Source organism: Podarcis filfolensis (assembly GCF_964270895.1).
Source record: "Podarcis filfolensis genome assembly, chromosome: 2".
In the NCBI taxonomy this organism is placed as follows: Eukaryota; Metazoa; Chordata; class Lepidosauria; order Squamata; family Lacertidae; genus Podarcis; species Podarcis filfolensis.
In genome coordinates this window covers 89,811,895-89,838,033 of record NC_139605.1, presented here as the reverse complement: position 1 = coordinate 89,838,033, position 26,139 = coordinate 89,811,895, and the positions used below count along the sequence as shown (strand labels likewise).

The 26,139-nt window shown below is 41.3% G+C and overlaps 1 protein-coding gene across 2 annotated transcripts in view; it reads left to right on the top strand.

Annotated features, from left to right (window-relative positions):
* The window catches only part of SAP30BP (SAP30 binding protein), a 38,246-nt gene extending 14,341 nt beyond the window's left edge, over positions 1–23,905 (top strand). For both annotated transcript variants that reach the window (XM_083598305.1, XM_083598304.1), the window contains 8 exons: positions 10,255–10,297; positions 17,135–17,223; positions 18,340–18,431; positions 18,583–18,643; positions 19,355–19,406; positions 19,817–19,875; positions 20,785–20,866; positions 21,562–23,905. In XM_083598305.1, coding sequence (XP_083454431.1) covers positions 10,255–10,297; positions 17,135–17,223; positions 18,340–18,431; positions 18,583–18,643; positions 19,355–19,406; positions 19,817–19,875; positions 20,785–20,866; positions 21,562–21,743 — 660 coding nt within the window. In that variant the 3' untranslated portion in view covers positions 21,744–23,905. The remainder of the gene's footprint in view (positions 1–10,254; positions 10,298–17,134; positions 17,224–18,339; positions 18,432–18,582; positions 18,644–19,354; positions 19,407–19,816; positions 19,876–20,784; positions 20,867–21,561) is intronic.
* Positions 23,906–26,139: the final 2,234 nt, after the last annotated feature.

Here is a 26,139-nt window from a genome sequence, read left to right as displayed (position 1 = left end):
AGAATAGCAGTGACAATGACCTGTGGATGAATACAAACTAAGATTCAAAGGTCAGGAAGGTAGGTAGCATTAAAAGGCAAGTTCCAGACTTATTTTACCCCCAAAAAAATCCTGCTATGTTTCCTTAGCTCTGGAAATCTTTGGTATCAAGGAAGTAAAGTTTTCCATGAGCTTGAATAGATTGTGTGCGCACTCCATAAAAGAGAGGACGCTTTTCTTCGCCGCCCCATTCTGTTCTGGAGGGTCTACCACCCGGAGCTGATTTTCAGTGGGTCCTGGGAAGTGGAATCTTCATGAGTATAAGGGCAGCAATTTGTTTCCACCTCTCCTTTTTAAAGAAATTGTCCCAGTTAGACTTCTAAAAGAATTCCAGTCACTGAATGCATTGAATATAAAAATCTGAAAAGGTAACTACAGAATATGCACCTTAAAGTGTGTCTCTTGCAGAGAACTCTCCTCAAGGATTCTGGTTCTAAGTTTGAATATAGGTAAACTACAAGAGGTAACAAGTGAGATCATTCCTTCTGCTTAAGTCATCCAGGTAATGTTCACAGAGGAATAATTAACTTTGCCCATGATTACTAATCTGACTACGCTGATATGAGCAAGTTAATACACAGTGCCCTGCCCTTTTCAAGTGAGCCTTTGACACTTGCCTGTGTGCTTTAAAACACTTAAAATCCTTTGAGGAGCTCCTTCTATTTATGCCCCTTTCCAGATTTGGTTAGAATGCTGCCATGTTAGAGTTCTAAATTTAAACAGTATTGAATTTGCAACACCAAAATACTTTTTCCTGAACATTACTTCCAGTGATACTCTAAGAAGCCATGTTGACTTCTCACTAACTTTGGTATTTGGCTTTAGCTCTGGTGGGAGTTCAGTGTAAGATGTGAAAGATCAGGTTGTTGCCATACCCTCTCTCCTCTTTACCCCCATTCCCAATGGCATGCTGCTTTTGTACAGTATAGTCATGATCTTTGACAAAAAGGCAAGTAGTTTGAACTGTCTCTTGCCCTTTGGAAAGAGCGAAGATTCTCTAGATCCTTTATTCTGTTGTCGGATCCTGTGCCAAGGACTAAAGTCTGCAAATAATGCATCATAAATTGCCACCCCTGGTCTTTAACAGGAAGAGGTATTCATTTGGTTACTTAAAATGCCAAGAGGAATGAGGGGCACAGTGTGAGTCATGCACTGTCTATTGTGAGTCAAGGTTAGAAAACCACTGATAGGCTATAGGAATCACCAACTGCCAGTCTCTGTGTCAAATTATCCTACCAGCTACCAATCCAGATGCAAGAGGGGTATAGGTGGAAATAGGAGGTGTACTAGTAGAACTTTCCAGCAGGTCATTTCTGGGAGTAGGGGTACCACTTTGGCACAACCATTTGCTTCTCAAAGTAACCCTCTTAGCAAAACCTAGTTAGTGTCTGGTCTAGAAAGTAACATATGGTTGTCCCTCATGCATCTAAGCCTAATGTAGTGGGTTTAATGGTTAATCCAGACAGGAGCAAAAAAAAGGAAACCCAGAACAAAGTCTCTGTCTCCTTCATTACTTCTTTCTGCCCAGTTATTTATACTATAAAAGTGAATGAGGGAATGAAGCTTCCTAGGACCTTTGTAGAACAGCTTTGGTTAGCTGTTTGGAAGATGAGACATGTCCATTACGTGTCTGCTTGTTCTTCCCACAGCAGGAGTGCAAGCTGCAACAAACCCCTGACTCCCTCAAGTGTTGAATACCACAGATTGTCGACATGGGTGTGGTGTGGCTTTCAAATGGGAGGGAAGGGTATTTTAGATTGTGTTAGCTGCCAGAAGAAAAAAAACCTACCCTTCCCAAATGCCCCTTGCTGAGAGACCTGATGACTTGAGCTAGATGGGCACTGTTCTTTCATTGCTATTCCGTGACTGTTGACATTCTTGCATTAAAAAACAAACCAAAAACCATTTTGTATATTAAGCATGTCAAAACCTATCTTAGGACCCAGGTTAAAAGTGAACACTGCATCTAGTCAGTTTCCGCATCTCACGTCATCAAAAAAAGTTACCTCTCTGCAGGAAATGGCTGTTCCCAGGGCAAATTGAGACTTGTCAGACCATGAGTGTGTTCATCCACATGCCACTAAACAAAAGTACCATAGAGGTGAGTGCCTCTTGTGAGAAAAGGTCTTGGGATGAATTCAGTTGCTTTTTTAATCCAAAGAGGCTCTCTAGTGCATGGGTAGGCAAACTAAGGCCCAGGGGCCAGATCCGGCCTAATCGGCTTCTAAATCCGGCCCACAGATTGTCTGGGAAACAGCATGTTTTTACATGAGTAGAATGTGTCCTTTTATTTAAAATGCATCTCTGGGTTATTTGTGGGGCATAGGAATTTGTTCATTTCCCCCCACCAAAATATAGTCTGGCCCCCCACAAGGTCTGAGGGACAGTAGACCGGTCCCCTGCTGAAAACTTTTGCTGACCCCTGCTCTAGTGCTTCCTAAGGAAAGGTGTTTTTCCCTTTCTGTTTAAGCCAGCCACTATTAGCTGTTCAAATACTGCACATTACTAGTGAGTGGGATTTCTGTTCAAGATATGGAGAGCATGCTGCATGAAGCATTAATAGCAACTAGCTGAAAATTGAGAAACCCTGGGGAACTGTAGTGTTGGCACCCTGCCTGAGCAAGACTGTAAAAACCTACAGTTCTTAATTATAAATGTTCCTAAACATACTTAACAAAATTCAATTGTAGCATACCATTTTCTGACTAAAAGCCAGAAAGTACCGTATTTTTCGCTCTATAAGACGCACATTTTCCCTTCCAAAAATTAAGGGGAAATGTGTGTGCGTCTTATGGAGCGAATGCAGGCTCCTTGGCTTCAGTCATAGCAACATGAAGCCTCCAAAGCCCAGTGGAAGTGCTCCCGCTGCGCTCTGGAGGCTTTGTGTTGCTTTCGCTGAAGCCTGGAGAGCGAGAGGGGTCGGTGCGCAGTGGGAGCTTCGGAGTGCAGTGGGAGCTCCTGCTGCGCTTCGGAGGCTTCGGGTTCTTTTCGCTGAAGGGTAGGTGCCCCTTCAGCTAAGGCGCAGCGCCCCTTCGGCTAAGCGGGAGGAGAAATGGAAGGGGCTCCGTTTCTCCTGCCGCTTCGCTGAAGGGGCGCTGCGCAGATAGGGGGAGATTTTCTTCTTCTTCTTCCCCTCTAAAACAAGCTGCGTCCTATGGTCGGGTGCATCCTATAGAGTGAAAAATATGGTATCTCATAGAATCTTGTTGGGAGGGATCTTGAGGATCATGTAGTCCAGCCCCCTGCAATACAGGAATGTGCAGCTGGTCCCTTACAGGGATCAAACCTGCAACCTTGGTATTGTTAGCACTACACTCTAACCCACTGAGGTATCCAAACAGTGGGCCAGCAAATAAACTCTTCCTTAGTCTAGATGTTGAACAAGACAAACAAATCAAGCAGGGTACAGGGAGGGGATGTTGTTGGTAATTGTATAGTAGAAACTTCATATGCAACTTACTCAGAAAATCTTAATAAAATGTTCACTGGGGGGGACAGAAACGATGAGCCACAATTTCTGTAGCTGCTTTCAGCTCTGAAGCTCAACAACTTTGGGGTAAACTTCAATCCTAAAAAAAGCTAGTAGTTGATGACAGGTGACTGGACCTGACATTCAGTGTTAGGGTATTTAAGGACTCCCGTGTGTTTAAAAACACTTCATGATTCAGTTGACTTCTGGTTTGCCAAATGTTGTTTGTTTGGGTGCCTACCGTACTAGTTCAGTGGATTTATACAGTGTTAATATAGCTTAAAGGTAAAAGGCAAAATTAAAGACATCTGCTTTCTGTTATGTTAAGATCGAAAAGATTACAATCTGAGGAGTTGACTCCTCATATATTGATGTTCCTTCCTGTTTGCAGCTGGGATAATATTTTTTTTGTTCTCGCCTCTGCAAAATAAATATAGTTGTCATGCAGGAATCTGGAAAAAGGGATTTATTTACAGAGGTATACATGAATTTCTCCCTTTACCTTTAGCAGAATCCACAATGTAACCTGCTCAGCTTCCTAATATTTCCCCCCAGAAAAAAAATAGTTTCTCATCTTAAGTTTGGCATTTGTCCTACGGGCTTGTCACGAAGCTGGCAAACAGGATACATCCATGGGAAGTGTGGTTTGTTTTGGGCCTTCTCCCAGTATTTTTCCTCCCACCCTCATTGTTGGACAGGAAAACTTCCTGCTTTTACTCTCCCACAGCTCCATGCAGACTGAAATTGGCACAATGTATTGAAGTTAATGTATGCCATATAATTTTCAATAGATGAAAATAGTTTGTCATGCAGTTCTCACCTTGCATGTTAGTTTCCTGAATCCTGGTGGATTTCTAGATTGGATTGGGGGTTCTTGCCCTTCCTCTGAAGTAATAATCTGTTATTAAATTGTATATATGTACAGCAATTTACATATACATTAAAGCCAAGAAGTCTGACAGGTTGAGAACATTAGCTACTTACAGGCCTTTGTATATGTTCCTCATCTTGTATAGATGTTGCCTTTTAATCAGTCAAGTTTTGAACATGTAGATTCTACTTTTTAACATTTTTTATTATCGCTAGCATATCTTCCTTTTTAATAGAAAATTTGCTGGATAGTCTGAAGAACATCTCCTGGTGACTTAGCAAAGAACTATGTAAACGACAAACATTGCCATTATCATATCTAGAACTCCTGTCCTGTTTCTTCTGTTTATGTGGGAAAGTGCATAAAGCTGTACAACTCCCTGTGGGCCACAATTGATAGGTTGGTGAGACCACCCACTTGTCAATCACCTATTGTCATAATTTCAGGTGATAGATATTTGTTCATGTTCTTAAAGCAGTTGCTGTAACTACTGATCCTTTGAAAATACTGGAGGATGTGGCTTTGAGTCCAAGCCTCTTTCTTCGGCCCTCTCAGCTTCATAAATATAGCTAGCTTAAAAATGAAAAAAAACTTTAGTGTTTCAGAATTGATAGTATTAATATGTTGTGATAGCTTGAATTAATAGCTTAGTTACAGATTTGGTACTGTCAGGTGCATAATAAATTCCTTTGTCTAGAATTACTGTTATGGACTACCATGCAAATTCCTGCACACATGCTCTATAACTTGAACTTGCAGGCGATATTTAACTTACTGAGAATCCGTGTACTTAAAAGTTGTGATAGCTCATGATTGCAAAGAGAAACTTAAACTGCTATCTGTGACAAGTGGCATTTTTCAGTAACTCCGATATCCTAAAGATGAGATAGTCAAGGCTGACTATGAAGAAGGAAATGATCCAGGTTGCACATAACACCAGGTCATGTTTTAGTGCAAGAGCTGGAACGAGTCCAAGCAATGCTGCAGGCCCCCACCCTCCTCTCCTCCTGTACTCCTGTAACATTTGGCTTCACTTTCCATGAATTTTGGCTTGTCCTTGACTACAAAGCAGAGTTTAGAGGTTTAAAACAAATCCAGGTTAGTTTTGAAATAAACCAGATTCATAATCTAGTTTGCCTCTTTGCTTCATATGTTGGGACAAGCCAGGAAGTGAAACAAAATAATTCAAGAGGAGAGGCAGGTGGAGGATAGGATTGGGACTTTGGTCATGATAGTTCTAAACCATGATTTAGTGTTAATGTGAACCAGACCATTATTGAGCTGCTTGTGTTTTGGGGAAGGTTTTTTGGTTGCTTTCCAGTAGCAAAACATGTAGTAGGAGCACACAACTTCAAACTTGATCCATTTGACCTAAAGCTTGCAATGAGTCACCACTACCACTAGAAATCTTGGGCAGCATGTACAACCTGTACTGTTTCTGTAAGGTCCTGTCAAAGTTCAAAGCAGCTTTTATTGATTGCTCTGGCCTTGCTGTCATGCCATATCAATTATCAGATAGGACAGAAGTGCTATGATTGACCTTGGTTTACAAAAGTGCAAAAGGTTGGCTGTTCTTACCGTCTGTCTGGGATATTTTCCTGATGATGCAAGGTAGCCAGCGGCCGAATAACCTAGCCTTTATTTGCAAACTGATTTGGTTAGAGTGGTTGACAGCACAGCTTGTTTAGAAGAAGTATACATTTAACTTGACCCGTTCTCCCATCAGACACCCACAACATTCCAGAACTCAAGGTTACGATAACAAAAGATTGTCTTGTTCTGTACTGCTCCTGAGTGAGATCCAAAGATGATTGATGACATCCTAACATTTGCATGACCTTTCATTATGCTGAGGGTGTTCACGTATAGCTGTGGGTTCCATTTGTGTCCCTAGGTTTGTGATACCTCTATCTCAGAGAAATTTGGAAATTTGAAAGTAGTAATTTAAAAACCTTCCTCTTCTGATATTCACTGTAGTCATTTTAATGACATTCTCAGTCCTACTCTGCACTAATACCCTCTCATATTTTGTACCTCTGAATAAAGCAGTGCTTTCCCTTTTTTGTGACAGATGAACCTTTATACTGAAAAATCTGAGCCAAGTCTGGGGAAAGTGCTGTTTAAATATTTCACATTATAATATCTGCACCTTGTGAAGTCCATAGAATCATAGACCTGTAGAGTTGGAATGGGACCACAAAGGTCATCTAGTCCAACCCTCTGCAATGCAGGAATCTTCTGTCCAATGTCTTGAACCCACAACCCTGAGATTAAGACTCTCATACTCTACCGACAGAGCTATCCCATGATTCATAGGATCATTCATCTCTGCTACTGCCACACACTCACTATGTACAATAGCATTTATTATTCCATGTATTACATAAATTTTGATAGTCTTATTTGGCACAGGGATACAGGTTTTATAAGGCTTGAAACCTAGGAGACTTAGCTGCTAGAGCCATGTGTGAAAAAGAAGGAAAAACACTCTTGCCTTGATGAAGGCACCACTTGATTCTGCTGCAAGTGCTTCTGAGTTGGATGATATATTGCAGTGGTCTAGATTTGACTGTCCACTCATTTAAGAGGGAAGCAGTGTACAGCTGTGGTCCACACATCTCAGGAAGGCTATTGTAGAACTGAAAGAGATGCAGGAAACAGCAACCAAAGTGACTAGGGTCCTGGAACAACTTCTGTGTGAAGAAAAGTTTGGAGCTTTTAAATTCATTGGGAGGGGTGAATAAGGGGGAGCATAATAGAGGTGCTCATTTGCTTAATAGTGGGAGATTCAGGAAGTAACGCTTCACACAGCATATAGCTAAACTATGGCATTTACTTCTGCAAAATTTAGCAATGGCCACCAACTTAGGTGGCATTAAAAATGGATTTGACAGATTCATGGAGCATACGGGTATCTAGCTGCTCGTTTTGATGGTTAAATACTACCTCCAGGACAAGAGACACCATGGCTCTGATTTACTGTGATTTACTTAATGTTCTAAAATGATTCCATGTAGTAATGAGAGGCATGAAAACAGCATTGAGCTAGTTCAGTCATGAAGCACTGGGCACACCTCACTCTGCAGTAAGCAGGATTCATATCCTCTGGGCAAAATGAGCACTTGATGGTTGATTACTCAGCAGGGCCTGTTTACTTCATTGTGACGAGTGCCTCCGATATACCCCAAGGCCGTGAAGTCTACAGCTGCGCACAAACCATACATTCAAAGCACATGACTTCCCCCAAAGATTCCTGGGAACTGTAGTTTAAGGGTGCTGCAAATTGTAGCCCTCTGAGGGGTGAACTACAGCTTCCAGGATTCTCATAATGTGCCATTCATTGGTGAAAGTCTTCCTTTAAAACAAGGATTTTGAAGACTTTGTAGGCACTTATGAACTATAGTTGGTCTACTGGAAAACCATATACTGGTAACTTTCCAAAATCACACACATAGATAGCTATGTATCTGTGTTTTTCTAATATTGCATAGTTCTCTGTTTGGACATTTGATACTTTCCTATAGTTTCAGTGCTTCAAATTGAAGCCAAAAGCAAGAGTGCAGGCAGGACACAAGTTTCTATTTTTCCATCAGAAATATTAACTTAAAGTGTATATGTACTAAAAATAGTTCTGTGTGTTAATGAACTAAAATCTTGCCATTAATTAATTAAAACACCTTTATTCATGTTGCAGCCCTATTTCAAAGGCAGCCTGGAGATGTCAGATGGCTCTCTGACATGCAGTCCCCCCCCCAGCTTGATCACCTCTATAAAGTTCAACATCAATATAAATCCACTTCTTCTATCATATATTCATTACCTTTACTTGGATATAAATGTCATGAAGTATAAGGCTTTCTATGCTTACTAGCTACAATGGTTATGTTTACCTCCACTCTCCTAGGCAGTATGCCTCTGAATGTCAGTTGCCACTCAACAAAAGTGCAGAGAGTGCTGTTGCGCTCAGGTTGTGCTTTTGGACTTCCCACAGGCATCTGGTTGGCTGTTGTGAGAACAGGGATGCTGAACTAGATGCACCACTGGCCTGATCCAGCAAGCTCCTCTTACATTCTGCTTTTAAATAAATCTTTTAGCGAAAGCAGTTCTAATTATTCATCAGTTCATTGTGCATAAGTTTCCACATGGCAGACTATTTTGAAGAATGCCTTTGCAGCCTTAGGAAGAAATAGCAGCCCAGTTCACTGCACCTTTGCAAAAAAAACAAAAGCTAGACGAGAGTTTTATGACCCCCCCCCTTCTTGTAGCTACATAGTGTTCTTTAGCAAAGGGGCTGTAAAAACCCCTTCACTGTTGCTAGTGATACGAAAAAAACAAAGCACGAACTTGTAATCCCCTAAGGCCGGCCTAGGGACACTATGGGCATTTAGAAATGTGTACATTGCCATCTTGGATTTGGCAGAGCAGATTTCCAAACTAGCTAACTGAACCCTGGCTTCCCAAAAAGCCATTACTTTTGCCCACCTAAAATTGAAAAGGGAACTATAGTAGCACAGTTGCATTGCTAGCCAACAAGCAGGCAGCATTTGTCTACTTGAATGAATAGGATCAGTGTTTAAGGACCTGTGGGCATTCAGGCAGAGTCTTGGCAAATTACGAAAGACTTGCTTGATGAAGAGAGGATGGAGCTCCCAATGTCTGCTTCTTTTTGTCTAAGGTTAATTTAATAGGAACTTGTGCTTCTTGATGCTTGCCCTTTCTCTTTGTTTGCCTTGCATCCCTCATCCTGACACTTCTGGCTTCTCATAATCTGCCGTGACTTAATTTCTCAGGAGTATCCTGGGTATAAAACCTTCCCTTTCAAGACCTCCTTGGTCTGCCACTCTATGCAAATGTGAAGGTGCAGTTCTTGTGGGTGTCCCTTTGACTCTGTATTAAAGGAGCTAAGTTAATTGGTCTTGAAACCGACCTTTTCCTCTTAGTACACTTCCAGATTCACTGTTTTGACTAATTAGTGTTTTATCAACAAGAATATGCACATAAAGTTGTATCCAATCAAGTTTTCCCACTGGCAGAGATACCTCTGCGGATGCAACAACACTTCTGTCCTTTCTATTTGCCCCCACAATCTAATCTAATAATTCTGTCACTATTTTGGATAGAAACGGAGGACATCCATTATTTAAATGATGGAATATTTGGGTGAGGGCAGCCACCTACTTGAGAAAATACATTGCATTAACTTTAGCCATGTTTCTGACAATATAGTGACATGAGGGCTCTAACCACAGTTGTCTTGGAGTAAAAATAGTTCTCTGGAATCATAGGTATTGATTGCTGTGAGAGGTGCAGTTGCTAGATACTGGGTTGGCACATACATAATAAGCCAGAATACTTTGAAAGTGAAATGAAACATTAGTGAAGGTGTTTCTTCCGTCCCTCAAGAGAGTAGAGGTCCAAGGCAGGCTGTCTCTGGCTCATGGACATAGCATTAAAACATGGTTTTACAGTGTGTGTGTGTGAACCAGCCCAATGTGCCTTGTTATGTGATCCAATTTGAAACTGAGTTATAGCATATTTGCAATTCAGTCGAAATATATAGTGCTCTTCTCAAAGTTTTTCAGTTGTGTCTTTGTGACACATGCATACTATAAAAGTCTTCGTATAATGTAAGTATTTAAAGCATGTTCACAGCAGTGGTGGGGAGCTTGTAACTTTTGAAATGTGCCTGGACTCTTAATTCCCATTGGTCCCTGTCAAAATGGTCAGTGGTCAGGGATGATGGGAGAACTTTGTAAATCAGTAACATCTGAAGAGCCACTGGTTCCCCACCTGTAATTTGCAGGGTAGGATTGGCTAGTACATACCTTTTAAAGGGCTTATTGTACTTACAACTTTTGCTTTTCTCTTTGTTTAGGACTTTTCAGAACTGGAGAAGAGAGATCCCCAAGAACTAGTTGGTGAGTATGAACAAGCTCTAGCATGCCTGTTCTCGTCAATGTTTCCTTGCCTTTCCTGCTCTTCTTGGTTGGCATATGATACAGTATTGGGGATATGCTGGATTTTTGGGAGGTTGCCAGAAGTTCCCATTTTGAAAAGAGCAGAAACATTTATGGAAAACTTCCATTGCAGTCATTGTTTTCCAGTCTGCTGCTGCTTAAGTTTTGGAGCAGGGGAAAGAGGGAAGGCACCATCACCCCCATGGTCAGGCCAAGGAACCTTTGCTTTGGTATGCATGTCCCTTGGAAAGTGCTGCAGCTAAAAGGGAAGGCTTCAGCTTTTGTATGCAGATCCTCTGTACTGCAATACTTTACTTAAGTGCAAAGCAGTTTCACATTCTTTGAAAATTTGTTAAAGGAGGCTCATTTCCCAAGGGGTGAAAATGTTTGTAAAAACTTCCCTGCCACTTCATTTATGCTCAGCACTCTATAGTACAGTCGTACCTTGGTTCTCGAACACCTTGGTACTCGGATGTTTTGGCTCCCGAACGCCGCAAACCCGGAAGTGAGTGTTCCGGTTTGCAAACGTTTTTTGGAAGCTGAACGTCCGACGTGGCTTCCGCAGCTTCTGATTGAGTGCAGGAAGCTCCTGGAGCCAATCGGAAGCAGCACCTTGGTTTTCAAACCGTTTTGGACTCCTGGAATGGATTAAGTTCAACAACCAAGGTACAACTGTATAGGCACATATTGAATTGGTCACATCTGTTAACATTTTATTCCCATTCATAGGAATTGCTACCTGTATAAACTGTGGTTCTGATACTAGTGGCTGCATCTTGCTTCTTTGAAGAATTTTCTGATTCAGCAACTAAATGTACCTTAGAGCAGGGACTCCCAAACTTTGATGTGCGAGATTCAGGTGTCCCATAGCATGTCAGTAAAAATGCAATTAAAAATCATATAGCTCTTAGGACAGCACATTACAATTGCTACAACTAGCAGAAAAATCATTAGGTGGTTGCCCACGACCCCCAGCAATTTTCAAGTAGTCAGGTGTCTTAGAGCATTATGTCTCAGTGTCTTAGAGTTACAGCATCACGTGGTTCATTCTTCACACTACACACGGGTCCTGCTTTACTAATGTTCACTATGTGAAAATTCACTTATCCAAATATGAGGAATTAGTACCCAAACCATGCTATACACACCAGAGATTCAGATATCTGAACAAATAACATTTTTTTACTTCTTTGTTTGCCTTTTGCTGGTTGGCTAAAGAATGGAGGGGGAGTGATAAGATTTTTCGGGGGGGGGGTTGACTTTTGGGTCAACCCCCCCCCCCCCGAATCCTTGTTCGGGAACAGATTACAAATTTTGCCATAGGAATCAATGGAAATTGTTGGTTCATTATGCAAATGCTCACTTAACAAATGATTCCCAGGGAATTCATTGTATTTGGTTAGCGGGACCTGTGCATATATGCAAAATTGTATAGCCGTTTTTCAGTGTATATGAAAATGTACGCAGTACTCTAGAGCTTGTATACAAGAGTTGCAAATGTATCAGATTAGAAAAGATCAGAATGTGCTGATCTTGTTCTGCATTCTTGAGCCCACAAACAGAAGTCAGTAACTGTAGTGGCCTTTCAAAATTGGATGACTCAGTGGCATATTGATGCCTCATATACTTCCCTACAGTTCTATTGTTAGTTGCCAGGAAATAACGAACACCCTCTCTCCCAGGCATGAAGTTATAGCTGGCCCATCCCATTTGAGACTGAAGAGGATTTAAGTAAATAAATGATGCTTCCTTTTGGGTTAGCATTGTGGGGAATGTCTCAGGGTGTTTTTGCACACTTGGCTGCAGTTCACCAGCTGGCTGTAAATGTGTAAAATAATTTAAAAGCACTATTTGTTTGTAGGGTTTATTATTCAATGCAAGATCAACTGCAGAATGTGTTATTTAATGAAGAACAAAGTTGACCATCTCTCTATACCAGTGTTTCTCAACCTTAGGTCCCCAGATGTTGTTGGACTACAACTCCCATCATCCCTGAGCTCTGGCCTTGCTAGCTAGGGGTGATGGGAGTTGTAGTTCAGCAACATCTGGGGACCCAAGGTTGACAAAGGCTGCTCTATACAGATACACTATAGAAGATTTATAACTACGTAAGTGGTGAACCTGCAGTAAAATGTGATGCGGCGCTCCTCTTCAAGATAATCATCCTTCAGTTTCCCCACTCCCAATGGTCAGCATTCCATACCCACTGAGCAGACTCAGTCCTTACTGCATTGAGGGTGGGATCAGTCCATCTCTGCTTAGAGTTTATTCTAAAAATACTTAAGCAAACCTTGGGGTTCCCCCAGCCTGCTGTTACCTCCCCTTTATGGGTGGGAGATGCTGCTTAGTCTAATGGCAACTAATTATAACCAATTAATAAAAGCATGCTAGTATCAATCTAGTTTCACTTTAATCCATTTAATACTACAATGGCACCTCGGTTTTCAAATGTCTCCATTGACGAACCTTTCAGTTTTCAATCACCGTAAATGTGGAAGTAAATGCTTCAGTTTTCGAACACTTTTCAGAAGTTGAAAATGCCACGTGGCTTCCATATTGAAGCTTCTGTATTGAGTTTTCGGTTTTCAAACGTTTCAGAACTCGAACGATCTTCTGGAATGGATTACGTTCGAAAACCGAGGTACCACTGTATTCCAGACCATGATCTAAAATAGCCCTTAGAGTGGGGTGAATTACTGGTAATAGTAGGTAAGCTTATGGCTGTCTTAATTCCAAACCTTTGGCCTGGCTAATAAAACTAGCTTTGTCCTGTTCCTCTTGTAGCCTGTTGGCAAAAGCATAAATTTTAAAGGAGTTCCTCAATATTGTTGTGGAGACTTCTTCCATTATTCTTCCCTTCAGAAATCCATTGGGATAAAAAATGTAATTGAGAAGCATAATGATAGAATTAGATGAGCTAATTCCTTCCTTATTTCTTACTACATATCTTTGTCTTGTTTTGGTATGCTGGAGGTACTAGCTAAAATTTGTAGACCTTGTTCGGATCCTTTGCAGGCTAGAATCAAGCAAGGAACTACTGCATTTTTCCTCAAGACCAGCCAGCAGCTTAAATTGCTGCAGCACCTTAGCTGGAGTCAGTCATCTCTTTGGGGATTTTCATCCATATTCATGGCATGTCAAATAGCCAACTGTGGACAGTTGTACAACCCCAGTTCTGTGTTTTGGTTTTCACAACCATGGGCTAGGGACACATATGGTGTCAAAAGCCTCCCTGCTACACATTTAGACATGTAATGGATTTGGGTAGTCAAGTGGCCACTAGGACACTTTAAATGTGATCATATGGGAACGATTCCCCATGGTGGGTAATTGTTTGTATCAACCCCAATGCAAAGCTTCTGGTCTTCACAGCATGCATGGTTTGGCTTTCAAGAGGCATTAAAGGCTGTATTTTGAGGAAGGATTTTAAAGGCACAAGCATTCCAAGAAAATGTTCGTGTTTTGTGAGGCAGCAAAGAGGAACTGTAAATCTTTTTGAATTGAGAGAAAAACCTGGCCCTGTTGATGGACAGGGAAGTAAGACAATAAAAGTTTTTGGCTGGTCGTAAGATGAAAGAACCGGAAGGTGATGTAGTACTATAGAAACCCTTGAAGTGGCCAGTAGATTACTATGAAAGGAGAAGGATGCCTGTCCGATTTGTGGGTAAAAAGCCAACTGGGCAGATCAGGTTCCTTATATATATGGCTTGTATTCTAGCAATACAATTCCAGTTGTAGTTTTAGCCCCAGCTTATTGGTATATGTTCCCTGTGGCTTCCATTGCATTAGCCAAGCCCTTAGTCAAACCATAGCTTCAAGGTATGAATAATTATTTACTTCGCAAGCCAGAGGTTGGGTGTGCCTATAATGGTGAATCATGCTGATATTCAGCTTCCTGCATTCCCCTTGCAGTACGCCTTAGGCTGGAAGCCAGCGGGCGCACACACCCAGTCAAACGGTACAACCAATGTCAGGTCACCACACCTGACTGGCACAAAAGTGGATTTGATCTTTGGGGGAAATGACAGGGTGTAGAATGCACGAAATGTCTGAAAGTGCGCTCTGGCAACATCTATTCATTTCCATTTATTGCGGAATTAAGGTGAAGGCAGCAGGTGTTATACACCCCAATGCTGTGCATTTCACACTGTTTAAATTGTGTAACAAAATTTATTCCTGAGACTACCTCCTTGATTTCAGTACATTGATAAACAATTGGTTCTTGGTTATCTTTCTGTGTCACTCAGGAGATTGTATAGGGGCTCCCTTGGGGCACTTTTTATGGCTACTTGTTAACTTTTGTTGCTGTTATCATAAGAAGCGCCTGACGCACATGTCTATCGCCGTTTCCTCTTGGGTGCAGATTGGCATGCAGAGAGAAGGTGGCACATAATCTTATAACAGAAAAGAGCGAGGCTGAGAATGGGGAGGGGGATAGTGAAAAGTGCACAAGACTGAATTCTGAAACAAACCTTCAGCCATATAAAAAGCTAAGTCTCAAGAGAATCCTTCTTGATTCCCTTACACACTGAGCTCTGGAGTAGTCAATCATAGGAGAGCGACCAATATTCAGGTGTTAAAATATTAAACTATTCGCTACCAAAGAAGCTCATTAAACAGATTAGATTTATTTAGAAAGCATGTGCAAGGATGCAATAAAATCCCAAACCAAATTATTAGAGGAAAACATATATAGATGAAACTAACAGTATTTGCTGCCTAATTGTAAATGCCATCTCTCTAGCATGCCACTTCTGGCACTGTTTGCCATTCCCTGAGCTCCTGTCAGTGTCTTCTGTAGAACAGTATTAAATCCGTTTCCTGCCTAACAAGGACCCTCAAGAAAACACAAAAGCCTAATACCTAGCTAGCTTTAAATTGCACATGAGGTTTGGGTATCTGACTTCATTAAAGTCTTTTTAAAAATCACCTTTTCCCTCAGATGTCTGGTCTCCGTTGTAATGAAACATCGGTGGTACCACCACTTGGTACTTGAGACATTCTTAATTAGAAATGAACACACCCCTCACATCACTGGCTTTGTAACCTATAACAAGTCCGTAGCTTGTTGTCAAGGGGCTCTGGAGCCAAACTGTGTTCCTCTGGGGATGTTGGCAAGATTTCTGTTCTTCACAGAAGCACATTCTCTGGAAATGCCAAAGGACATTTCTTTGTTACTTGTGACTGCTAGCGAACTTAACCCTAAATAGCATCCTAATGGAAGAGCATGGTGCTGGAGAGGAGGGCATGGGAGATGCCCAAATTGCAGAATTCTGAAGGCAGAATTATAATTTTAAACTGAGGCCCAGGTGTTTGTTTGCCTTTGATTACGGTGGATACAAACATGACAAGACACCAGTGGTAAAAAGCTAGACGCAGATGCACGGCTAAGTCTTCAGACAGTTCTGTATGCTCATGTTTGTAGAGCCGTCCTGTCTACAAAGGGTTCAGAGCAGATAAGAGTAATAGGAATATAGCAGAATATTTTGCCCCTCCATCCTTTGATGGACATAAGAGTCAGTCCTTCAGTTAATATTAACTGGAAGCAAGTAGTGTAATACAGTTGCTTGTGAACTATAATGCCTGCCTGCTACTGGGGAAATCTTTCTGCCGACACAGGCTGTTTGCGATGTAAACATTACTGCCCTAAAACTAGGAAAGTTCTAATCGTGTTATTATTATATTATTTAAAAAATGGAAAAATGCAGTGGAAAAAGGATTTCCAGGATGAATGCCCCCACTCTGCCCACTTTTTAAGTAGCAGCCTGTTTTCAAGCTCAAAGAAAAGCATTTGTTCACAAACGGCATATTGTCTGAGCTTTTCAGGCCAAGACTGAAGGCAGAGCCTGATGCCAAGGAAAGGGACAAGAGTGTGGTACACAGTGTCGCCTTGGAATAATGTCCTTTTGAAGAGCAGCCTTTTTCCTGTACTTGTAGAAACATTGTGTCTTAATTCTCTCTATCACCAACAGCCCACATGCATTTAAGAACAAAACCTGGACGCTGCTGCACGTTGGTCAGGTTATGCCCCTATTTTGGCAGTTGTGATACATTTTAAACAAGAAATGTTCAGCATTTGACCTGTATCTTGTTCCAGTTCTCTCTAAACAATTCTCTGCTGCATTCAGTTCTTTGATAAACTTCAGGCTTTCACTTACCCCTTTTAAAAACTGATTTGCCCACATAATTTTAGAACCATCATATTTTGAGATGCAGATTTTGGAAATAATTGCAATGCCAAAATTCTTGGTCATCAATGTTGGGTGAAATATTTAACTGGCAAGAGGCACTGATCACACTTCTCGATGCTCCCGGTTGTGGTTCTTAAACTGAATTGCCAGGAATTACTTGATGCATTTGTAGTTGAAAGTAGCTCTTGGAGAAGATGTCTTATTCCCAGGGCAACACTGCAGTCAATTAAAGAAAGTTTAAACAGTAATTGTCTGTGGCTAGCAATTTGCTTTAAGAATAATCAGCAGTTGTTGTGTTGCTCTTATTAGGTACTGTGCCTTGCATATGAACCAGTTGTCACCCTGATCTAAACCAATACTAATAATATAAGATAGTAAATATGAAAAACACTTTCCCAAAAAAATTAAAGCTGAACAATTGCGTTAAAGATAGAAGCATTGAGCTTCAAGTTTCCTGCATGTCTGCCAATGCACTTGCTTCTCAATCTTCAGAAACCCCTGACAAAAAGGGGATTGTTTCATTTTAAGATCAGAAGTACAGGAACTTAACATGCTTAAATCTCTTTAATGCTCTTTGCTATTCTAATGGCCTCCTTTCTATTTCTAGCTTCCTTCTCTGAGCGAGTAAGAAACATGTCTCCTGATGAGATCAAAATTCCTCCAGAACCCCCTGGCAGATGTTCCAACCACTTACAGGTCAGCTTAATTTTTCATTTTTCAAATCCTATTTCTGTAACCCATGTCATATATTGTATCTTGTTGGGGTTTTGACTGTAACTCAAAATTCCACAAAGGTTGCTGGTGTTCTTAACCACCTTTTTGTTTCAGCCAGCCTTGCAAAAAATTATTGAATTTGCATATTCTTGCTCACCGCTGAGCAAGGCCTTCCTACCTTTGCCTTCCTACCTCAAGCCCCACCCAACCCCCTGAAAATCCACTCATGAAGGTCAAGGAGCCTTCTGGAATGGGGTACAATGTGGTATGGAGAACTGAAATGGGCATGAGACTTAGTGGGAATCTGGTCCTCCTCTGCCTTTGAGCTAGGGCACTGTCAGTGGGCAGTTCCCTAAACCGGATGGATGGAAGGTTCCCTGCTCCTGATGGGATTACACTCCCTCTGAATGAGTGAATATGCAGCTTCTGGATCCATTGCTGTCACCTGAGGCTCAGGTGGCCTCAGCGATGCAGAGTGCCTTCCATCAGCTTCGGCCGGTGCAGAATTCAGCAGCCAGGTTGCTTACCGAGGCACGATAGTTTGAGCATATAACGCCAATCCTGGCCCAACTGCATTGGCTGCCAATTAGTTTCTCAGCCTAATTCAAAGTGCTGGTTATGACCTATAAAGCCTTAAATAGCTCAGGACCACAATATCTCAAGCACTGCTTCTCCCTATATGAACCAACCTGGACCCTGTGATCGTCATCCACGAGAGGTCTGGAGGTTAGCAACATGAGAACGAGCCCTTTCTGCAGTGGCTCAATGCTTGTGGAAAGCTCTCCGCAGGAAAGCCCACCTTGTGTCTTTATGCTAATACATTTAGGCGAATCCCTCATCTCCCAGGCCTTTGGCTCATTAAACTATTTATGGCCATTTAAATTGGGGGGGGGGGAGGGTTTGTGTTACTGTTTAACTATGGTATGTATTTTTGTGTTTCTAAATAGTAAAGAACCCTGTGATCCTCAGATGAAGGGCAGTATAGAAATTTAATTATTATGCCATTTAACTTCTCTTTCAACACATGTGTGTTTGCTGTGAAGCATTCTGGAATATTGCCACTGCTTTGTATTGATTCTATGACTCTTTTCTATTTAGGATAAGATACAAAAGCTGTATGAGAGGAAGATAAAAGAGGGCATGGACATGAACTATATCATTCAAAGGAAGAAAGAGTTCCGCAACCCAAGGTAAGACTGTCTGGTTGCATCTAGAGGGTTCCACAAGCTACATATAGTCCTCTTCTGTATTTGTAACCTCTTCAGTGAGAGGAGGGCCTAGTTAGATATGAACAAAGATGTGCAACGCTGAAAAATAATGTACTTTGATTGTTTATTTCAGCATCTATGAGAAGTTGATCCAGTTCTGTGCGATTGATGAACTTGGCACAAATTACCCCAAGGTGAGTGGAACAAATAACTTGGGTGGGGAGAGGGGATGTTAGATGGGATTCCTGACGTCTGTGAGAATAGGTTCCTATTCTCCAGGTTTTTTGGACAGCTGGATGAAACAGTCCATTGAATGCAAACAGTTTCCTGTCTTTAATACCTCACACCATTAGAATTGATGAGGGGGAGAGCAGGGCCATACTCACTGGTCCCATCCCTTCCCATCATCCAGCTCTGTCAGTATACGCATTTGAAGATAAACACGTGGGTTTGGAACTTTGCATGATTTAGGATCCTAGCCATGACGAAGATGCAGTAGAGGGGATGGGGCGAGTGAACACACCCCCACTCTCACATCACACAGTTCTGGCTAAATACCCTCTGCACAGAATTTAGTACGGTCTCAACATTCTACTGTTACTGAGTTACTCTTCCCCATAGTTGTGCCAAAGTACATGACCTGATGAAGGCATTTAAGGGATGAACGTTCTGTGACAGCTAATCCCCTGGCCATCATTCTCTGTCCTTTAGCACCATCTTTCTTTCCCATTTGGATTCTAGCTGTTAGGATAATGTTGTAAGGTCTATGAACTTTTATATATTGACTTTTTTTAAAAAAAGGAAATAAAACTGGAATGCAGAATTAAGAGCTTTGCCTTCCAACTTGATATACTGTATATCTTAAAATTCATATTTACATAACTTTTCTTTCTCTTCTCTTTTAGGACATGTTTGATCCTCATGGGTGGTCTGAGGACTCCTATTATGAGGCACTAGGTATTGCATCCAGCTTTTGTTTTGATACCCTCTCTAGTGTTTGTGAATGATTCTGGAGCTTTAGAGATGGTTTAATTGAACCTATTTATCTGTACAGTGCCTTTTCTTTAAGGAGCTCAAAGCACTGTATATGGGGATCTATACCATTTCCCCCCCCCCCTTTATCTGAATGGGAAGAAACTAGTTGCTTGTTGGCTGTGTCCTGGGGAGAATATTTATTGGAAAGGGCTCTACACCGAAAATATTTTTTTGGGAAGCAGACACACTTAAGAATCAATGCTATCAGTATCTTCTTAAGTGTTGTAGCCCTGTTGATCCTCCTGACGTGGGAAGCTCTAATGGGGATTCAAAATTGCTTTGCGGTGTTAAATCTATTGAGTGTGCTCACTGTTCTGTGGTTCTATTTCCAGCAAAAGCACAGAAAATTGAAATGGACAAGCTGGAAAAGGCCAAGAAGGAGCGAACTAAGGTACCAGATTATAACTTCAAAATATAGAGAAATTATTTTGATCTGTGCTCCTTCTACTGAACTTAATCCAACTGCTTAGCCACCCAATCACAAAATTTCTATTAGTCACACTGAGCAAATCAGAAATTTGCTTTTTATATGGGTTACCAGTATGAGCATGAGATATTATTTGCGATACTTCACAATTTATCTATGCATTCATCCAGAGCCACCCCATTGGTATCCATCATAAAACAGAGCAGACTTAATTAGGAGAGGCCTGAATTTGTGTACATTACCCAAATAGTTAGCAAGACATGCATACCCCTTTACATAGCAGTTTAGAGTTTCCTGGCAGCAGATATTTCTGTGGCTAACTTCTTTGTCTCAGTCATTCAGTTTGCCCCTTTTGTTTTACTTCCTGTAATAAGTGCCCAGCTCTGTGATACTGTTTTCTCCCATGATCATAGACTTGGAGACGTGTGCTCAGACTGTGGTTTCTCTGGTTGCTAGATTGTCATCTGTAATGCAGACCATATAAGTCATGCATGTAGAGACATGAATTGCAGAAGCATAAATTGTACAGTGAAGGAACGTGAGATTCTAACCTCGTTATTTGAAGTATCTTATGGGATTAGAGAAGGACTAGAATTTGTCGCTCCAAAATCGCTCCATCTGAGTCTGAAGATGGAGTTGGTTACCTTGTCTGGTGTGTGGGTGTGTACACACACACACACACAAAGCTTTTATTAACTACTAGCAGCTAGTTATATCTGTGTTTTCATTTATTGAATCTCTAACAACTTATATAGTTGTGTGTCTTCAACAGTCAACAAAGATGTCCTGCTCATAAACCCTTTTTTGCCATGTTCCTAATGCCAACGAATAGGTATCTTAAGTACAGAATATGATTTGCTTCCACTTTTCTAGATTGAGTTTGTAACAGGCACTAAGAAAGGAACAACAAGTGCTCCCTCTACAACCACCACAACAGCCAGCACTGCAGGTGGTGGTAAGTTCAACATCCTGACTTTGCATCTTAACTCTGGAACACACAAAAGCCATGGAATCTTCATCATGTGTCTCTTCCTTTTGGCATTTACTGTGAGAGAGCAAATAAACTGCAAATTATGTTTGGCACCTGAAAAGTTTGCCCCCCAAAAACTACAGGATCTGAATTTTTTTTGATGAAAGCAGAAAACTCTGATTCTGCAGCCAATACAAACTGAGTAACTTAGAACAGAATTCATGAAACTGTAAAATTAAGTATCTTATGTAATCCTATCTGCAGAAGTTGAGTATTCTTACCAGAACAAGCATGCTGATAGACACTGGTAGAAGTATTTTGGAAAAAAGGGGGGTAGATCACTGCCAGATTTTAATTCTGAAAGTAGATCACAGTCCCTCGGGAGTTGGCCACTCTTGGACTAGTAGAATCCTTCTCCCTGATGTACTAGACTCTCATTAATAGGGGGTTACTGATATGAAGAAATAATTCAGTTATATGCATTCTGCTACCAGAATTCTAAATTGGAACAGTCATAGGAGGGCTGTGCAACATGCTTTTTGGAGCATGTAAGTTGGTTCTGTCAGCATGGAATGGCTGAAAGCGTCATCATTTGAGGGTTGCTCTTCAAGGAATAGTGACAAAAAGCATCTTGTCCGATCTGGGCTGCTGAAATTAATGCTTGCTTTTTACATACACAGATGCACAGAAGAGGAAAAGCAAGTGGGATTCTGCCATTCCTGTGACAACAATAGCTCAACCCACCATTCTCACTACTACTGCAACACTGCCAGCTGTGGTAACCGTCACAACCAGTGCAAGCGGCTCCAAAACAACTGTGATCTCTGCAGTTGGCACCATAGTGAAAAAGGCAAAGCAATGACGAGTGCAGTGAAGAGACTGACTTTGATTCATGCCACAAGCACCACTTGCAGAAGTAAGAGGGGTAGGAGATACTCTCCTTCTGGTGCAAAAACGAAAGACTGTTTAAAAAATGGACAGACAAGAAGAGGAGGAGGTGGCTATGCATAATCACAACAGATATCTATGCGTGAAGAAGCTGTCTTTGTTGGAGGAGCTGCCCCTTACTGAATTGCGTGCAATGAAATGTCAGTGTGTAAATATTAGTTCACTAAATGTTGTATTATAATTGTGACTGTCTTAGGACCCTTTGAACTCTGTGAAATGAGAACTTGAGCAAGAAACTACTGAAGTCAATCAGTTGCACTGTGAACCATTCAATACTGAGTAACATCTACTTGCTCTCACTTCTCATCTCTGCCTCCAGCAATTACAGGCAGGGGTGCCTTATTCAGTTTTCCTGCAGATAATTGTAAGAGTCATAAAGAATTGATTGTATATAGGCTCAGTTTCATGCAAACCATGATAGAGATTTGTGTGGATTGCCCTTATGTCTCCCATTTAGTTTCAGTCATCTGGGGCTTGAAAGCCTGGACATTTGAAACTGCAAATCAACACTGATGTTTATGTCTAGCCGTTGGAGAACCATTGCACATAATTTGGACTCTACTGAGGAGAAGGAGCTTGTGAAACAGAAAGAAGCACCAAATAGTTTCTACAGATGTAAGCTGGTGCCAGAGCTCATTTGCCCCCTTTAAATGTCAGTGTGCATGTTAGTGACATAGGTACCAAACTGTATAGTTGCAATAATGCTGCCATTTTCACCATTCTAATGACAAAGATGCTGTTGATTTGTATAAGCTTTCTTACCTGTGTAACTGAACTTTGGAATATAAAAACATTTTTTAAAAAAAAAATTGCTGCTGGTGTTTAATCTGCCTTCCATTCTAACTGGTAGAAGAATTTGTAACACAGGTGGAGGGGAGAATGCTAGGGGTGTTGTTGCTATACTTTTAACTCATAGAGTCACATACAGTGGTACATTGGTTTAAGAACAGCTTAGTTTATGAACAACTTGAATTAAGAATGCTGCAAAACCCGGAAGTAGGTGTTTTGGTTTGTTAAGTTTGCCCTTGGAAGCAGAACATATCCCACTTCCTGTCGAGTGTGTACCATTTGTAAATTGAGTCCCCCACTGCTATGGGAAAGCTCGCCTTGGTTTAAGAATGCTTTGGTTTATGAAAGGACTTCCGGAACGGATTAAGTTAGTAAACCAAGGTACCACTGTACTCATAGTCATTTCTGTTAACATAGCTGGCTGACGTCTAAAAATTGGACATAAGAGCCCTGTTCCCACACAGTGGCCAACCAGACTTCGGGGAGGAAGTCCACAAGTGGAACATGACAGCAACAGCATTCTCCTGCTAATGATTCCCAGCAACTAATATTCAGAAGTATCAAGACTAGCAGATTTAATTTGTCTGCAACCCCCTTTTAAAACAATCCCAAGTTGATGGCCATCTATGGAAAATGACAGTGTAAAAGCTTAGGCCTAAAAGCACAAGAAAGGTGGTGCATACTGGGAACTATGTACTGCAAAGTGCTCCAAGGGGAGGCTTCAGATTGTCAGAATGCAGCCTCTCAAGTCTTCTTCTGCACTACCTTGATTCTATCCAGAGACAGTTCATGCTACTGGTTTGAATATGTGAATGGTGTAGGCCTTTATACCTCAGCTAGCCTCTCCCCCATATATGTTAACATCAACAAAATGCCTTTGAAGATTAAATCTGTGCACTGTTGGCACAGAAGCTCCTTACTAATGGGGCCGGTTATGGAATGAGTTCCCTAGGCATGTCTACCAGTATTCAAACCTACAGTCTTTCCAGAATATTCTAAACCAAAACTCTCCCTGTCCCTAGTCTTAAAAAGTGTCCCATTGATTGCAATCCTCTGCACAGTTGCCTTTGAGTAAGCCTCAGCTATGCCTAAGATTGAATAATCAGTCCTCTGCTGCTGTCAGTTCTCCGTATTAACTTAGCTGCTCCTTGACTTGGGGTGGAGTTGACTTTTTAAATTTGTTTTTTTCATACTTGGTTTTATTATATTGATTTTGTAAATTGCTTTGAGCAAAGAGAAGAAAGCTTGGCATGTTTTTTTATATTAAAAAAAATACTTACAGGTCAACATTCTTGCCTCTGTGCTTATCAAAACAGAAGTAAAAATAAAAAGCATGGAGATTTTGTAAAGGCTCAGAAGGGCATGCTCTGGATTGCTTTCCTTTCCACACCCCTCTTCTGAAAAATGATGCTGTTTGTGGGAGATCGTTCTGCTGAGCTTTATCATATATCCTCTGACAACTCCCTCACTGCCCTCAAAATGAGTCAGAACTGCTGCTGCTATTGAGTCTCCTGGAGGAGACGCTTTATAGTCAGATACAGCTGCTTTCTTGCGGCTGACTAGCTGTTCCTAGTTTTCATATTGGGGTGGTATTCAACTCTCAGTGCACCCACTGAAAGGAACATTTCTTAGATCCATATGTTAAGTCTACCTGGAATAAAACTTAGTTGAATACTACCTTTTGTTATGGTTTAACCTGCTTTTAAATCTTGGGCACAACTCTGGCTATTTTCATTGCATGCCCACAGTGAGTATGAAACTAATAGCAATTTGCTAAGATGCTGTGGCAAAGTTCCTCTCTGCCCTGCTACCCCTCCAAGTCTGTTCCAGATTATCAACTTGATGCCATGCTCTCCATGATGAAGGTAACCCTCTGGAAAGAGACCTCACCTGCTGTAAAATGTAAGAAGTGGGTCCTAAGACCCTTAATCCTGCTCCTTAAAATACAATCTGAACAAAATTGGTGAAGCAGCAAAGAGTTTATTGAATACATACGTTCTTGCAAGAGCGGGTGTCCAAAGTAGGAACACCCAAAACTGACAAAGCATAAGCTTATATTTCCTATACCCAAAGCGCAACTTCCCTTCCTTGTCTCCCCATTAGCTGGGTACTAAAAGGTTTACAGCCTATCACAACCCCCTAATTTACCTACTAACATTCCTGTCCTCGTTGACATCTCCCATTCCTCAGATTTCGACAACCACCACTTCTGTTTACTGTATTCCTTATTTGGTCTATGTTTCTATGCATTTACATACTGACGCAAGCGACAGAGGCAAACCTGACCACTAGTCCCAGTTGCAAGCATTCTAACCACAAGCTGTTTTTAGTTCCAGCATTGTGACTTATGTGAAAAAGCAACATCCTCATTCCTCACACCTGCATTTATTGTAGGCATGTTCTAAGCATAGTGAGCCATTGGGGGAGATCTATTGATCATTGAAACCACATGCTTCACAGGCAAATTGGCTCTGATTCTATCTCTGACATCTCCAGGTAGTGGGAAATTTCCTGTCTGAAACCCTGGAGAGCTGCTGCCAGTCAGAATTGACGCTACTGAGCTAGAGAGGCCAAAAGTCTTGACTTTGAGTAAGGCAGCTTTCACTGATCCTGTAAGTCAGAGCAAACTAACACCAAAGGAACTGCCTCTCCCTACTGCTGTTTACTCCTGACATGTATTGTTTTCAGCCTTCTGTAAGCTAGGGTTATATATTCAACTAATTTTTACTGAGAAGTTGAAATAAATGGTCATGGCTAACTTAGGTCCATTAGTTTCAATGGGCCTACTCTGAGTAAAAGTAAGTTGAATACAACCTTTAGTGTCTGAACCTTCTTTTCCTCTAGAAACACCCTTCCTTGGCATGCTAGAACAGCTCCCATGCGCTGCAGCTCTCAAAGCTACACAGTGGAAGCAGCAGCAACACACACCCATAGCCTCCAGGTTCACCATTTGGAGCTTGTAAGGTGGGGTTGGTAAAGTTTGTTATGTTTACCTCTGCAATAAGTCCACCTGAAGGCTCAAGGAAAAGTCTAAAGACTTTCTGTGAGGTGTGAAACTGCTAAATGGAAACCAAGTTGTCGCTCCGTCACATCAATGGCACTAATCAAACCATTCCTGTGATGTGCATTTAAAAAAGCACATTGCATTGGCTCCTCTTGCTGGTGGGGAAAAGACTGCAGTTTCCCAGCAATAAAGCCATTTTAAGTAGTGGGATAATGCAATGTCCTTGAATTTCTTTGAAAGCAGAGATCATTCCTACGTGACAAATTGGCAGAAACAGTGTTTATTATTACAAACTGATTATCTGCAAAGGTTTTTAGGATAAGTGTATCTTAGTTCTTAGGAAAAGCAATCTATACAAGTTCAAAGACATTCTCTTTATCAGGAACTCTGATTATCATTTTAGAAAAAGAAAAGCTTTGGGACAAGCCCTTGGCTCAGCTTCAGCCCACCTGTGGAACACAAGAAGAGTTCAGTATGGGGTGCCACGAAAGAGTTTCCTGAGCCACTGTTACAATTG